Source organism: Haliotis rufescens, unplaced genomic scaffold (assembly GCF_023055435.1).
Source record: "Haliotis rufescens isolate VD_foot unplaced genomic scaffold, xgHalRufe1.0.p SCAF_9, whole genome shotgun sequence".
NCBI lineage: Eukaryota > Metazoa > Mollusca > Gastropoda > Lepetellida > Haliotidae > Haliotis > Haliotis rufescens.
Genome location: NW_025964383.1, coordinates 15456191 through 15473529, shown reverse-complemented (window position 1 = coordinate 15473529; position 17339 = coordinate 15456191). Strand labels below are relative to the sequence as shown.

General features: G+C 38.4%; 1 protein-coding gene across 2 annotated transcripts; it reads right to left on the bottom strand.

The window, feature by feature from the left end:
• On the bottom strand, positions 1–8675 carry LOC124150225. Of its 2 annotated transcripts, none has more exons than XM_046522174.2 (8): positions 8584–8675; positions 6324–6407; positions 3565–3662; positions 2879–3215; positions 2538–2644; positions 1834–2170; positions 943–1386; positions 1–345 (listed from the first exon to the last, which is right to left on the bottom strand). In XM_046522174.2, coding segments are annotated over exons 2-8 (1401 nt in total). In that variant the 5' UTR covers positions 6400–6407; positions 8584–8675; the 3' UTR covers positions 1–343. The 2 variants fall into 2 exon arrangements, with proteins under 2 accessions (XP_046378130.2, XP_046378129.2); XM_046522173.2 differs by having other exon boundaries at positions 6324–6410; positions 8586–8652.
• Between the last annotated feature and the right edge of the window lie 8664 nt (positions 8676–17339).

Here is a 17339-nt window from a genome sequence, read left to right as displayed (position 1 = left end):
TTCATATTGCAGTCACTTTATTTCAGAACAAAACATCTTATATGGGTTATGCATTGTAGATAACAACAATAAAAAGTAACCGAGTACAATAATTGTCCTGAATGGTTACAATTATTGGATTTCTATATCAGGTGAAATATGAATGTTTCGAAAACTTCTAAGGTAGAATGAGCAAAGAAAAGTATTGTCCTTTATATTATTAAAGGTTCATTATTCATGTCCATGCATTGGAATAGGATCTTCAACTGCTGTGCTGTTCTCGTCCATCAACAGGGAGCCAGGTACTTGTTTCCCCATCTTTACAACAGTTGCAATGGTTTTGTTCATCTTGTGGATCGGCTGGTTCTAAAACAGACAATTTTTCCATGAGCGAACCTTACATATTTCAATAATGCAGAACTAGAGAATATCACCATCATCCGAGAGTATTTTTTTATCAAGTATACCAACACTTGTCGATAAAAGTTTAAAACACCTCGATACACATAGTAGTTAGAAGTAGGTCTGCAAAACAATCGGGTGCAATTCTTTGTAGCAGTATCTCGCCTGATCTCACACCATGTAGATGATGGAAAACAATACTGCCATTGTGACAAAATATTGTGCCACGTATAACTGTGTTCCAAAGATATTTGAGCTGTTACCAGTTCATAGTCAGAACGCCTCCAAACCTGTGGTCACTAGCGGCTATTGCAGTTGTAAATTGACGAAAGTTACAACACACCGAGATAAATAGACTAAAGTATTTGCTTTATTGGTTGTGTAAGACACGCATCTATTTTGCTATTGAATGTTAGCTAGACAAGAGCAGAATAATTTTTATTCCTTTTAGCAAGATACAGGTTACACCGACGACCGCAATATTTTTTTTATTTTTTTTGGGAAGCGAAAGAACGAAAAATAATGTTAGTAACGTCATGAAGTAAGAACTTGTTTACTCACAAAAAAGCCATTTTCCCGTGGACCCCCAACCCGTTGCCACGCCCACATATCTGATCAGTGTTGGAGATGGGTCTCTCCAAGACATGAACTGACGTCTCCCGACCTCTGTGCCAGCACCAACGGCGATTGTACCATCGCTGAAGCTGATCCAGAAGGGCAGGTGCTTGTTCCCTGATAGTGGAACGTGACGCGCAAGCGCAAGGTTTCTCCCTTGCTTCCTGTCTCTGATGACAGACTGGGTGTTTCCCCAGCCTCCGATGACGATTTCGTACATGTTTTGGTCGTAGTCGCCTTTGTTGCGTAGTAACGCAATGTGAGCGTCATTGGTAGTCTTCACCCAAAAGGTGAAGGATGTTCGTCCATTGAGGTGAAATCCACGGTCATGGACGGAGTGGTAGTGGTAGTCGTTGGCCGTTTCCAAACAAACCAGTGGAAGGATGCGCTCTGCAATAGGAACTTTGGAAATACAGTTGTGTTATTGTGCTTATGTTGGAGAGAAAACAGATTCGGGCTAGTTTTGGTTCTTGACTAATGTTTATACAGACATCCAATCGTTTCTTTTTCTGGTCAGGTAGTAAATGCAAAACAACAACACATATTCATCCCATATTCAACAATATTTAAAAAAGCAAACATTTTGTCAACTAAACTTCTCTTCATATACTTAAACATGCCCAGAAGTGCACACGTAGCCCAGTCGTCCGCTTGTATTTTTATTGATAAAACGTTTTAAAAAATGGCTTTATAATCGTCACCATTTCTGCAATATTCACAGTGAACGTGTCTACAATCAGCGCATGGCACGCTGTGAAATACCCTACAAAGGGGAATAAAGCACAACTCAATCCATCAACCAGGTACTACTTCTGACGGTGACGATAAGTTACTTACCAAACTGCCACAGTCCCGTTGACCCCCATCCAGTAGACACAGCGATGAACCTGACGGCGTGAGGGGAGGGGTCTCTCCACGACATGAACCTCCCAACTCCGACCTCCGTCCCCGCCCCAACAGAGATCACACCATTCTCCCAAGAAATCCAGAAATCACGGAACTGGGTTGCACTCAAAGGTGTGTGGCGAACTGTTACTCTGTTGGCGTGCTGCATGCCTGTTCTGATGACTGATTGGGTGTTGCCCCATCCGCCAATCACCACCTCGTATATGTTCTGATCGGTTACTCCATCATCCCGTAGCAGGGCCAGGTGAGCATCGTTTGACGCGCGGACCTTGGAGAAAGCAACTTAACTTTACAACGGGGAATTTATAGAATATTTTGTTCTTATGATCATTCTCTTACCTATAAAAAAACATGTAGCTGGTTCGAACTGATAACATTTGTACTGACCGTTTACAAAGGAACTGTATAAATTCATGTGTAAACATATATGACAATGTGTTAATTCTTGGTTGATTCAATTTGGTCGGGATGTCAATCGTGCCATCGGACCTGTGCATCATTCTTTGGGCGTTAGTTTTAATAACAACCACCGGATATTTTAGGACTACTTAGCACATACTCGATTATTTACAGGCTGCCGAGATATAGCTCGAATTAACTGACGGTGCAATAAACAACAAACAAACAAAGCTTACCTTGAACGTGAATGACGTGGCTCCAGGCGCCAAATCCACACCCAGATTATGAAGCGACTGGTATCGGTAAACTGTGTTCGTCGCAAGTGAGACATCAGAAGACGGGGCTGATCCACATGTATTGTAGAAAATAATACCATTAGACAAAGAAAATACCGATAATTAACGTTTTCTATTAGATTTCTGTTCAGAAAATGCAGCCCTAGCTTAACGTTGCAAATTTCACATACTGAGTATAAAGGTGAAAACAGATTTAAAATTGAGAAACGGATATCACAAAAAAAACATTTCTTGTCATTCACATCATTGTTTACTGCAGACGGTGACAATAAGCTACTTACCAAACTGCCACTGACCCGTTGATCCCCATCCAGTAGACACAGCGATGAACCTGACGGCGTGAGGGGAAGGGTCTCTCCACGACATGAACCTCCCAACTCCGACCTCCGTCCCCGCCCCAACAGAGATCACACCATTCTCCCAAGAAATCCAGAAATCACGGAACTGGGTTGCACTCAAAGGTGTGTGGCGAACTGTTACTCTGTTGGCGTGCTGCATGCCTGTTCTGATAACTGATTGGGTGTTGCCCCATCCGCCAATCACCACCTCGTATATGTTCTGATCGGTTACTCCATCATCCCGTAGCAGGGCCAGGTGAGCATCGTTTGACGCGCGGACCTTGGAGAAAGCAACTTAACTTTACAACCGGAATTTATAAATAGAGCCACTTTTCTTTATTATTTTCTCATGTAATAACCGCGATCAAACATTGACTTGACTGTCAGTTTACACAGGAATCCAAAATAGTGATTACCTATATGAACAGATAATGACATGGCTTCAGTCGCTGGCTTACCTAGGGGCAGTGGGGTGGGTAGTCTAGCGGTTAAAGCGTTCGCTCGTCACACCGACGACCCTGGTTCGAATCCTCACATGGGCACAATGCGTGAAGCCCTTTCCTGGTGTCCCCCACCGTGATATTGCTGAATATTGCAAACCGTACTCACGCCCACACACCCTGGCTCACCTTGAACTTGAATGTCGTGGCGCCAGGAGCCAAATCTACGCCCTGTTCGTGGAGGGACTGGTAGCTGTAAGTTGTGTTAGTCGCAAGTTCCACGTAGGCTACGCCACATGTAATGTAGAAAATGTCACATTAGAAACGTGAAATCCTTATCTTTTAATCAAAAGAATCGCAGCAGCGTATCGAAAATGCTTATTCTATGTTAAGTTCACAGATTTCTAATAGAATATTATATGAGAGTAGGCTAGTTACTTAGTTACTTAGGTCATCTGGTGTATCACAAACACCCTTGCACAAACCATAATGAAAGTTTACAATAAAACACAATGTATTCATGTAGAATGTACGGCACCATTGACCTTTACTTTACTTAACGTTATGTTTAATTACAATAAATTAATCTGACGCAACTTACTGACGTTATACCCTAATACAACGAAAACTCAAAGGACTATAACATGACGTTAACGTCACAACACCCTCATCACTGGATGGTAATATCACGTCTTCAACATTGAAACTCATCAGGGCACTCGCACAGGCACAGCCAATGTATGAAATAGAAGGTGAGGTGGAAGCTGATAGTCCAAAGATTAAGTCTGCAATTCTGGTTTTTACAGAAAATGTGACATCAATCTAAACAGTGAAAGGTGCTCTCCCTGGATGCACATAAAGTTACTACGAACATAAGGTATATATAACCTTTTGACAGAAGGTGGCACTGACCTATTAGTAATGACATCACAAACATTAGGTACATATTACCCTTTGGCAGAAGGTGGTACTGACCTATTAGTAATGTTACCACGAACATAAGGTACACATTACCTTTTAGGAGAAGGTGGTACTATTAGTAACGTCATCACGAACATAAGGTACATATTACACTATGGCAGAAGGTGGTACTGACCTATTAGTAATGTCACCACGAACATAAGGTACATATTACCCTTTGGCAGAAGGTGGTACTGACCTATTGGTAATATCATCACGAACATAGGGTACATATTACCCTTTGGCAGAAGGTGGTACTGACCTATTAGTAATATCTTCACGAATATAAGGTATATATTACCCTTGCAGAAGGTGGCACTGACCTATTAGTAATGTCACCACGAACATAAGGTGCATATTAGCCTTTTGACAGAAGGTGGTACTATTACTAACGCCATCATGAACACGAGGTACATATTGCCCTTTGGGAGAAGGTGGTACTATTAGTAATGTCATCACGAACATAAGGTATATATTACCCTTGCAGAAGGTGGCACTGACCTATTAGTAATGTCACCACGAACATAAGGTGCATATTAGCCTTTTGACAGAAGGTGGTACTATTACTAACGCCATCACGAACACGAGGTACATATTGCCCTTTGGGAGAAGGTGGTTCTATTAGTAATGTCATCACGAACATAAGGTATATATTACCCTTGCAGAAGGTGGCACTGCCCTATTAGTAATGTCACCACGAACATAAGGTGCATATTAGCCTTTTGACAGAAGGTGGTACTATTACTAACGCCATCACGAACACGAGGTACATATTGCCCTTTGGGAGAAGGTGGTACTATTAGTAATGTCATCACGAACATAAGGTATATATTACCCTTGCAGAAGGTGGCACTGACCTATTAGTAATGTCACCACGAACATAAGGTGCATATTAGCCTTTTGACAGAAGGTGGTACTATTACTAACGCCATCACGAACACGAGGTACATATTGCCCTTTGGGAGAAGGTGGTTCTATTAGTAATGTCATCACGAACATAAGGTATATATTACCCTTGCAGAAGGTGGCACTGCCCTATTAGTAATGTCACCACGAACATAAGGTGCATATTAGCCTTTTGACAGAAGGTGGTACTATTACTAACGCCATCACGAACACGAGGTACATATTGCCCTTTGGGAGAAGGTGGTACTATTAGTAATGTCATCACGAACATAAGGTATATATTACCCTTGCAGAAGGTGGCACTGACCTATTAGTAATGTCACCACGAACATAAGGTGCATATTAGCCTTTTGACAGAAGGTGGTACTATTACTAACGCCATCACGAACACGAGGTACATATTGCCCTTTGGGAGAAGGTGGTACTATTAGTAATGTCATCACGAACATAAGGTATATATTACCCTTGCAGAAGGTGGCACTGACCTATTAGTAATGTCACCACGAACATAAGGTGCATATTAGCCTTTTGACAGAAGGTGGTACTATTACTAACGCCATCACGAACACGAGGTACATATTGCCCTTTGGGAGAAGGTGGTACTATTAGTAATGTCATCACGAACATAAGGTACATATTACACTTGTAGAAGGTGGCACTGACCTATTAGTAATGTCACCACGAACATAAGGTACATATTACCCTTTGGCAGAAGGTGGTACTGACCTATTGGTAATATCATCACGAACATAGGGTACATATTACCCTTTGGCAGAAGGCGGTACTGACCTGTTGGTAAGGTTATGTCTAAATGAACGTAACTATAAGGAGTCACAGAACAGTAACTTGCCCTATTGTGTCAAGCATCGTGTCCGATCATGTGATTATTCGGGAGTCTCTCAACATTCAGCCTTAAGAGTCCCAGGCTTATGGTAGAACCATTGGCCCTAGGGTACAACTGCTCAAAATTATTGCCAGTGACAGAAGTGATTTGACGTTAATGGCCCTCTGCTCAGCCTGTGACCTGTGTGAAGTACAGAAGAATCACTTTACGGAGCTCGAGGGTTGTCCTAAATACTCACGCAGACAAATCCCGTTAGCAACAGATGGAACCAGTGCAACAGCCACCAGCGTCGTCAGCAACTGCATCGTCGCCATCCTTCTTCCTGCAATACGTACAAATTGGTGAGTGCCATGTTCACTTATCTAATGACCGCCTATTGTTGAGTATTATGTTCGCTGTTATAACGAGTACATATTGTTGAGTGTCATGTCGAGGGAGTGGGGAGATCAAATATCGTCACTATCGAGGTTTCTGATAATGCGGTATCACCATTTGCAACTTTGTCACCCAGACAGGGGCGAATAAATGAAGACGTGGAGACGCTAAAACAAATGGCTGTTGTTCTGATTTTTATTCAGGCTATCCTGCCGACAAATTGTTTGTGTAAACCCCATCAAGATATCGAATATATAGAGGATAGTTCATGTGTCGAGTGAAATATTTTTCTCTCATCAAGTGACGAGGGCAAAGTGAAAAAAAACACTTATATTTGCGACTTAAAAGGTAGTTTTGTGTTTGCGAAAATTTTAAATCTATAAAAAAAAGTAGCAAAAAATATTCAGGGTCAAGAAAATTCTTTATCATATATATGACATAAACAAAAGTATCAAAAATTACAGTTTATAACGAAACATTTTCAAAGAATAACAAACAGCAAGACGCGATATTAAATCCAAAAATGACCATCGGTCGTTGTCATGCCTTGTCAATGTAAAAACGTAAGAAGGACGTCAACAGTTTGTGTTCGGTCTAGACACTTTCGATAGGAGGTAACTCTTGTATGACAATAGTTCCGTCAAGCTGTAATGTTCACTGCAAGTGAAATATCAAGTGTTATTTACACTGCAATGAAAATATCACTTTTCGAAAACTTCAGAAAACTCAGTCTTTCACATTGAAGCATATAATAAAAGGTTAAAACAGTTTATGTACTGATATGTTCAATATCTTGATGTGATGTATAAAACACTTTGTCCGCGGGATAGCATAAATAAATGGTGAAGACAAATGTGCATGAATGATATTTTTGTATGAACAAATAACGATATAAGGCTATAAGAGTTTATATACCGAGTTTTTTTCTGAAGTTGAGAAAAAGGATATTGTCAGGAATGAAAGGAACATATCACTTGATATTTCACTGTAAATTGCTCATTTAACCTCGAGACGGTTCGTTTCGCAAAACGCCGTTATTGTTACTTGACCAGCGTGTATTCTTTACCTTTCAACAGAGGTCTCGAAGTTTCAAGAATATCTTTTTGTTACTGCTGATTTGTATATAATCATATATATGATAAAGAATTTTCGTGACCCTAAATATTTTTTGCTACTTTTTTATATATTTATAAAGTTTTCGCAAACACAAAACTTATTTTTAAGTCGCAAATACAAGTGGAGGTGAATCGTCCCCTTGTGTTAGGTAGGGAGAATTTCATTTCAAGGTTTTAAATTTGTAATGAAATAATTTAATTTTCCAGTAGACAACTACACACAAAGTATATAATAAATAGGATATTCCATGTGTCTCGTTAAATATCATGTTTCTTTTATCTCGTGACGGGGCAAAAGGAGATATTTCTTGAGACACATAAAATATCCTCTATATATCGTAATTTGTTCACCAAAAATATGATTCATGTGTATTAATCTTCACTTTGATGAAACAAAAAATTATGCATTTTTGTTTCCATTTTCCGCTAGTCTATCAACTATTTTGTGTTTCGAATATGATCAGTGATGGGAGCGGTTTGACTCTACAGTTCGTGGTTTGTAACACAAGATGACGTGGAATCACATGAATAACAAAATAGATACAATATTTATCGATGTCAGTAAAAACTGTTCGTGGTGTGGTCAGATTGGACATTTTCACGATTAAATTATCCACATAACATTATATACACGTGCAAACATAACTGGAATCACATACATTAATTGATAACTGATAAATATTAATCAATAATGGTGACATGAAGTATATTTCTTCACAGATTGATAAGTCTGTGCACACAAAAAAGTAGTTTTTCAGCGTTCAGTTGTTTCACAAAGCGCCTGTAAACACAATCAATACTCGGTAGAAGTTGTTTTGTCAATACAAGTTTGATCACTTCTCATGAAAGTTAAGTGTAATATTTCCAACATTTTAAAACATATCAAATTGTAAGAGGTTACAGATACATTAACAAGGTTATCCCTTCCTATGTACTATCGACTATCCGTGATAACATGTGTTTAACTAAACATATCAGTACGATAGTGAATATGATTCTGTTTCATACCTTAAGTGGTCAAACGTCTTCGCACTGTAGCCGGCGTCAGCTGAACGTTTTGTTTGTTGCATCACCGTGACTTATATACAGTGATGACCCGGATCTGTGACGGACGAACGTTTTTTCACGCCCACTGAAACTGTCCAGGATTTCTTGGAAACGCCTGAGGTGTTATGCATAACCGTCAATCTGAGCGTTCATGTGATATATTGTTTAGTGTGTTGAAGATTCCGGCCCAGTTCCATGAATTGCACGCTCCGCCGGATCCCGAAACTACATGAAGCACATATATGACGTCAATCTATTGTTTAAACGATGCATTATTTTGCACGTATAGACTACTGGACGCCAATTATGTATACTCTGAACTAACGGAACTGTTTGTATTTTGAAAGTAAAATGAATTATTTCAAATTTTGTAGAAAAAATGAGGCGCAAGCGAGACACTGACCCGCAGTTTAAAATTTGGAGACGTCTAAAAGTCGACCTCATATAGTGACAGAAAAATGTAACAATAACTAATAAATAATTTCAAATATTTGTATAATTATTAAAAGCTCAGTAAATATTATGTATAAAGTTTTGTTACATTATGTTACCTGCAACGATGTTCATATACATGTAAATGTAATTACGAAAGGCTTTGGGGAGAAGAATTGACTGACTGACTGAGTATGGTTTTACGCCGCTTTTAGCAATATTTCACCAATATCACGGCGGGGGACACCAGAAATGGGCTTCACACATTGTACCCATGTCGGGAATCGAACCCGTGTCTTCGGCGTGACGAGCGAACGCTTTAACCACGTATTTTATGACAGTTTATGGAGTCAAAATCAATGCTGATTATTCATAAACTTAATGCTTCGTACTATAGGCCTGTGGCCTCTTCAGTGCTGAATAAAGATTGAAAATACATCAGTCAATCAAAGATGAAGGTAACTTTATACATCAGAGTTCTTGAGAATTAGTTCATGTTTTGTTCTTAGACTTACATTTCAACCATCGATTGTGTTCACATGTAGACTCAAACTGGTATATTAAAAAAATGTATACAGACAACAAAAACTGTATTAGAAACAACAAACTCTGTAAACTTTTAAGCATAGTTTTTGTATAGCATTTCAAAAGCCTGGTTTATTTGCTTTAAAATCAAAACAAAGGAATCTGTAATTAAAATGTGTAAGGTGAAAAAGCTTTTACATAAAAGAGCAAAATACATGGGGGAGAGTAAATATATAATTCTATATAACTTTTCTTGAATGGAGCACATTTGAAAAAAAAAGATAATCCAAGCATACTCCTTTTTCCTTTCGTTTTTCATAATCTTATTTTTTTTAAGTTGTATATAACGTATTAATCCCTTCTCAGATTCACCGCCAGCCCGATTGTAACAATTACATGATCACTTTGCTTTGTCGATGCCGGTTGATGTTGTTCAATACAGGCTGATAGTGGGTGTTTTTGAATCTATTCTACATGCTAATCATTTCGGGAAGATGATACACATTTCTCTATATTTTGGGTTACTTTGCTTATATAATTTCCGATTATCATTCTTAGTTTTACTTTTTCTCTTCTGCTGCGGTGATATCCATCCGAATCCAGGACCTTTGCATAGTCCAGATTTAAAGATTATATATCTAAACGTACGCAGTCTTACAGACAAAGTAGATTTTATCAGTGCTGAATTAGATAGTTATGATGTTGTATGTTTAACAGAAACCTGCTTGCACCATGATATTCTAGCCACTGATATTACACTGATACCATTTTTATATCGTAGCCTGTATTAAGGAATATATTTTAGATCTAAAATCAGAGTATAACGGACAGCCTGAGCTGGAGGCGCGCGTGGATATATTGACAGTTTTTACGTAGTTAGTGTTAAAACCGAATGTTTGCGAGGATTAATAAGATTTCTGAATTCAGTTACAACAGCAACCGTACATGTATTTGTTACATTAAGTCATTTCATTCAAATTTGTTTGGTATGATATATGTCTTATAATTATTTTAGGATGGAAGGTACAGTTACCAAATAAAATATGCTGAAATATCAATTCATAATGACCATATTTCATAATCTATTTTTTAAAGTAACCCTCCTTACATTAAAGATAACTATTTTTGGAATATAGTACTTAAAGACATTGCAAGAAACCGAATAATCAGGGGGGAGACTTTATACTGAGGGGGGCGCGAAACATATCCGGCCGGGGGAGATTTTATTTCAGAACAGATTCTCCGGGGGAGAATCTGTACGGTATAAAATCTCCGGGGGGAGAATTTGTACGGGGGAGAGTTTATACCAGGACACCGGCCGTCCCTGGGGTGAAAAAAAACAGGAGACGCATAAGATGTCCTTGTTCAGGGCTCTGTTTCCTGTCGCACCTGTAAGCATATTGACAAATGTACTAGCGACTGATTAAGTCCTCGTTTAGGGCGCCATTACATATGAAGTTCTGGTCTATTTTTCAAATACGTTCTGCAAAAGAATGCTTTGTCACAGTCTAACAGTGGGATGTGCTGCAATGTTACTTGAATGTCTGCTCATATATATCCACTCAAATGTGTCTACTCGATTACCAACCAACTGTGTCTGTTAAACTGTTTATATCTACATATCTACTCGAATATATACTCGATTATCTATAATGTCCATTCCCGTATGTTCATCCGTATGTCAAACTCGTATATTTACTCGTCTAATGTCTACTAGAAAGTGTCCTTGAATGCCTACTCGTATGTGAACTCGAATGTCTACAAGTAATTCGTTTCCTATGTCTGCTTGATTGTTCATTCGAAATTCTATATATCGCTTTGTCAACTCGAATATCTACGTGAATGTCTAGTCGTATCTTTACTCGGATGTATCTACTCAATGTCTGCTCATATTTTAACTCGAATGTCTTCTGGTGTGTCTGCTCGTATATGAAAATCCTAATGTCTACACGAATGTATCACTGAATGTTTACTGGAAAGTGTACTTGAATGTTTACTCCAATAAATCTACTCTAATGTCTCCTCGAATGTCTGCTCCTATGTTAACCAGAACATCTACCCGTGTGTCTACTCGAATGTCTATTCGTATGTGTTCTCAAATCTATATCCGTATGTGTACTCGAAAGTCTATTCGTATGTGTGCTTGAATATCTATTCGTATGTGTACTCAAATCTTAATCAGTAGGTGTACTCGAATGTCTATTCGTATGTGTACTCAAAAATGTCTATCTGTATGTGTACTCGAGTTTCTATCTGTATGTGTACTCGAATGTCTATCCGTATGTGTACTCGAATGTCTATTCGTATGTGTACTCAAATGTCTATCTGTATGTGTACTCGAATGTCTCTCTATTCGTATGTGTACTCGAATGTTTATCTGTATGTGTACTCGAGTGTCTATCCGTATGTGTACTCAAATGTCTATCCGTATGTGTACTCAAATGTCTATTCGCATGTGTACTCGAATGTCTGTCTATTCGTATGTGTACTCAAATGTCTATCCGTATATGTACTCAAATATCTATCCGTATGTGTACTCGAGTGTCTATCCGTATGTTTACTCGAATGTCTATCCGTATGTGTACTCGAATGACTGTTCGTATGTGTACTGGAATGTCTATTCGTATGTGTACTCAAATGTCTATCTGTATGTGTACTCGAATGTCTGTCTATTCGTATGTGTACTCGAATGTTTATTCGTATGTGTACTCGAGTGTCTATCCGTATGTGTACTCAAATGTCTATCCGTATGTGTACTCAAATCTGTATGTGTACCCGGATGTCTGTCTATTCGTATGTGTACTCGAATGTCTATTCGTATGTGTACTCGAATGTTTATTCGTATGTGTACTCGAGTGTATATCCGTATGTGTACTCGAATGTATGTCTATTCGTATGTGTACTCGAATGTCTATCCGCATGTGTACTCAAATATCTATCCGTATGTGTACTCGAGTGTCTATCCGTATGTGTACTCGAATGTCTATTCATATGTGTATTCAAATCTGTATGTGTACCCGAATGTCTGCCTATTCGTATGTGTACTCGAATGTTTATTCGTATGTGTACTCGAATGTTTATTCGTATGTGTTCTCGAATGTATATCTGTATGTGTACTCGAATGGCTATTCGTATGTGTACTCAAATGTCTATCTGTATGTGTACTCGAATGTCTATCCGTATGTGTACTCGAATGTCTATTCGTATGTGTACTCAAATGTCTATCTGTATGTGTACTCGAATGTCTCTCTATTCGTATGTGTACTCGAATGTTTATCTGTATGTGTACTCGAGTGTCTATCCGTATGTGTACTCAAATGTCTATCCGTATGTGTACTCAAATGTCTATTCGCATGTGTACTCGAATGTCTGTCTATTCGTATGTGTACTCAAATGTCTATCCGTATATGTACTCAAATATCTATCCGTATGTGTACTCGAGTGTCTATCCGTATGTTTACTCGAATGTCTATCCGTATGTGTACTCGAATGACTGTTCGTATGTGTACTGGAATGTCTATTCGTATGTGTACTCAAATGTCTATCTGTATGTGTACTCGAATGTCTGTCTATTCGTATGTGTACTCGAATGTTTATTCGTATGTGTACTCGAGTGTCTATCCGTATGTGTACTCAAATGTCTATCCGTATGTGTACTCAAATCTGTATGTGTACCCGGATGTCTGTCTATTCGTATGTGTACTCGAATGTCTATTCGTATGTGTACTCGAATGTTTATTCGTATGTGTACTCGAGTGTATATCCGTATGTGTACTCGAATGTATGTCTATTCGTATGTGTACTCGAATGTCTATCCGCATGTGTACTCAAATATCTATCCGTATGTGTACTCGAGTGTCTATCCGTATGTGTACTCGAATGTCTATTCATATGTGTATTCAAATCTGTATGTGTACCCGAATGTCTGCCTATTCGTATGTGTACTCGAATGTTTATTCGTATGTGTACTCGAATGTTTATTCGTATGTGTTCTCGAATGTCTATCTGTATGTGTACTCGAATGGCTATTCGTATGTGTACTCAAATGTCTATTCGTATGTGTACTCAAATGTATATCTGGATGTGTACTCGAATGTCTGTCTATTCGTATGTCTACTCAAATGTCTATCCGTATGTGTACTCGAATGTCTATTCGTATGTGCACTCGAATGTCTATTCGTATGTGAACTCGAATGTCTATGCATATGTGTACTCGAATCTATATCCGTATGTGTACTCGAATGTCTATTCGTATGTGCACTCGAATGTCTATTCGTATGTGCACTCGAATGTCTATCCGTATGTGCACTCGAATGTCTATTCGTATGTGTACTCGAGTTTCTATCTGTATGTGTACTCGAATGTCTATCCGTATGTGTACTCGAATGTCTATTCGTATGTGTACTCAAATGTCTATCTGTATGTGTACTCGAATGTCTCTCTATTCGTATGTGTACTCGAATGTTTATCTGTATGTGTACTCGAGTGTCTATCCGTATGTGTACTCAAATGTCTATCCGTATGTGTACTCAAATATCTATTCGCATGTGTACTAAAATGTCTATCTTTATGTGTACTAAAATGTCTATTCGCATGTGTACTAAAATGTCTATCTTTATGTGTACTCGAATGTCTATCTGTATGTGTACTCGAATGTCTGACTATTCGTATGTGTACTCGAATGTTTATTCGTATGTGTACTCGAGTGTCTATCCGTATGTGTACTCAAATGTCTATCCGTATTCGTACTCAAATCTGTATGTGGACCCGGATGTCTGTCTATCCGTATGTGTACTCGAATGTCTATTCGTATGTGTACTCGAATGTTTATTCGTATGTGTACTCGAGTGTATATCCGTATGTGTACTCGAATGTATGTCTATTCGTATGTGTACTCGAATGTCTGTCTATCGGTATGTGTACCCGAATGTCTATTCGTATGTGTACTCAAATATCTATCCGTATGTGTACTCGAGTGTCTATCCGTATGTGTACTCGAATGTCTATCCGTATTTGTACTCGAATGTCTACCCCTATGTGTACTCGAATGGCTATTCTCATCTGTACTCAAATGACTATTTGTATGTGTACTCGAATGTCTGTCTATTCGTATGTGTACTCGAATGTCTATCCGTATATGCACTCAAATATCTATCCGTATGTGTACTGGAGTGTCTATCCGTATGTGTACTCGAATGTCTATTCATATGTGTATTCAAATCTGTATGTGTACCCGAATGTCTGCCTATTCGTATGTGTACTCGAATGTCTATCCGTATGTGCACTCGAATGTCTATTCGTATGTGTACTCGAGTTTCTATCTGTATGTGTACTCAAATGTCTATCCGTATGTGTACTCGAATGTCTATTCGTATGTGTACTCAAATGTCTATCTGTATGTGTACTCGAATGTCTCTCTATTCGTATGTGTACTCGAATGTTTATCTGTATGTATACTCGAGTGTATATCCGTATGTGTACTCAAATGTCTATCCGTATGTGTACTCAAATGTCTATTCGCATATGTACTAAAATGTCTATCTTTATGTGTACTCAAATGTCTATTCGCATGTGTACTAAAATGTCTATCTTTATGTGTACTCGAATGTCTGTCTATTCGTATGTGTACTCAAATGTCTATCCGTATATGTACTCAAATATCTATCCGTATGTGTACTCGAGTGTCTATCCGTATGTTTACTCGAATGTCTATCCGTATGTGTACTCGAATGTCTATTCGTATGTGTACTGGAATGTCTATTCGTATGTGTACTCAAATGTCTATCTGTATGTGTACTCGAATGTCTGTCTATTCGTATGTGTACTCGAATGTTTATTCGTATGTGTACTCGAGTGTCTATCCGTATGTGTACTCAAATGTCTATCCGTATGTGTACTGAAATCTGTATGTGTACTCGAATGTCTATTCGTATGTGTACTCGAATGTTTATTCGTATGTGTACTCGAGTGTATATCCGTATGTGTACTCGAATGTATGTCTATTCGTATGTGTACTCGAATGTCTGTCTATCCGTATGTGTACTCGAATGTCTATCCGTATATGTACTCAAATATCTATCCGTATGTGTACTCGAGTGTCTATCCGTATGTGTACTCGAATGTCTATCCGTATGTGTACTCGAATGTCTACCCCTATGTGTACTCGAATGGCTATTCGTATCTGTACTCAAATGACTATTCGTATGTGTACTCGAATGTCTGTCTATTCGTATGTGTACTCAAATATCTATCCGTATGTGTACTCGAGTGTCTATCCGTATGTGAAATCGAATGTCTATTCATATGTGTATTCAAATCTGTATGTGTACCCGAATGTCTGCCTATTCGTATGTGTACTCGAATGTTTATTCGTATGTGTACTCGAATGTTTATTCGTATGTGTACTCGAATGTATATCTGTATGTGTACTCAAATGTCTATCTGTATGTGTACTCAAATGTCTGTCTATTCGTATGTGTACTCAAATGTCTATCTGTATGTGTACTCGAATGTCTGTCTATTCGTATGTGTACTCAAATGTCTATCTGTATGTGTACTCGAATGTCTGTCTATTCGTATGTGTACTCAAATGTCTATCTGTATGTGTACTCGAATGTCTGTCTATTCGTATGTGTACTCAAATGTCTATCTGTATGTGTACTCGAATGTCTGTCTATTCGTATGTGTACTCAAATGTATATCTGTATGTGTACTCGAATGTCTATTCGTATCTGCACTCGAATGTCTATTCGTATGTGTACTCAAATGTCTATCCGTATGTGTACTCGAATGTCTATTCGTATCTGCACTCGAATGTCTATTCGTATGTGCACTCGAATGTCTATGCATATGTGTACTCGAATCTATATACGTATGTGTACTCGAATGTCTATTCGTATGTGCACTCGAATGTCTATTCGTATGTGCACTCGAATGTCTATTCATATGTGTACTCGAATATATATCCGTATGTTTACTCGAATGTCTATTCTTAGGATTACTCGAACAACATCGTCAACTTTAATGTCTACACGTAAAGGTACTCCATAGTTTACTCGAACATAGTTTGGTCTGTCTACTCGAATGTCTTCACGCATATTTTTCCGGGTATTTATAAAAAATTTTACATGTAATGTAATTTAAACGTAAATATAATGTAGGAGAGATTGGTTTTACGCCGCTTTCAACAATATTCAGTAATAGTCACAGCGCAAAATGTAAATAAAAATACTGAAGTTTCCTTTCAAAATTGACGAATATGTGCCTATGAATTTCTATATCAAATAAGACTTATTTAATCTGTAACTGTAGCTTGGTAAGCAAAAATGTCTAAATATGCTCTTGTGATGCCACTGATGAAGACACGACACGTTGATAACCTCATCCGGGAAACAGGGACTTTACAGCTACAACAACAATATGACAGGAAAACAATCACTGCTGTCATTTGTCATATGAGTCAGCCCGTCCTGGGGTGTTTTGCATAATGAGGTTAATGTATATTCTCTTTCTTTATTCTAGATTCATATGCAGATGGGTGGGGAATGACTGTCAACTTGCACAAATCAAATGTTGTTTGTAAAAGAGGAGGAAACGTATCAGTTAAAGAAGTATGGTACTATATAGGACAAGTTGTAGAGGTTGTTAATAGACATCTAGGATTAGTCTTCGCCTGTAAGTTAAGCCTAAGTAGATATGCGTTACTTACTACAACAAGAAACATATCTATTACTGCCTCCAACGTGTTCTTTGAGTTATTT

Coding starts and splice junctions, on each gene's coding strand:
- LOC124150225 (XM_046522174.2), bottom strand. CDS start 6,399: ATGGCGACGATGCAGTTGCTGACGACGCTGGTGGCTGTTGCACTGGTT. Junction 2,645..2,878: donor AACGGGTCAGTGGCAGTTTG/GTAAGTAGCTTA, acceptor CATGTGGATCAG/CCCCGTCTTCTGATGTCTCA. Junction 1,387..1,833: donor AACGGGACTGTGGCAGTTTG/GTAAGTAACTTA, acceptor TTCCTATTGCAG/AGCGCATCCTTCCACTGGTT.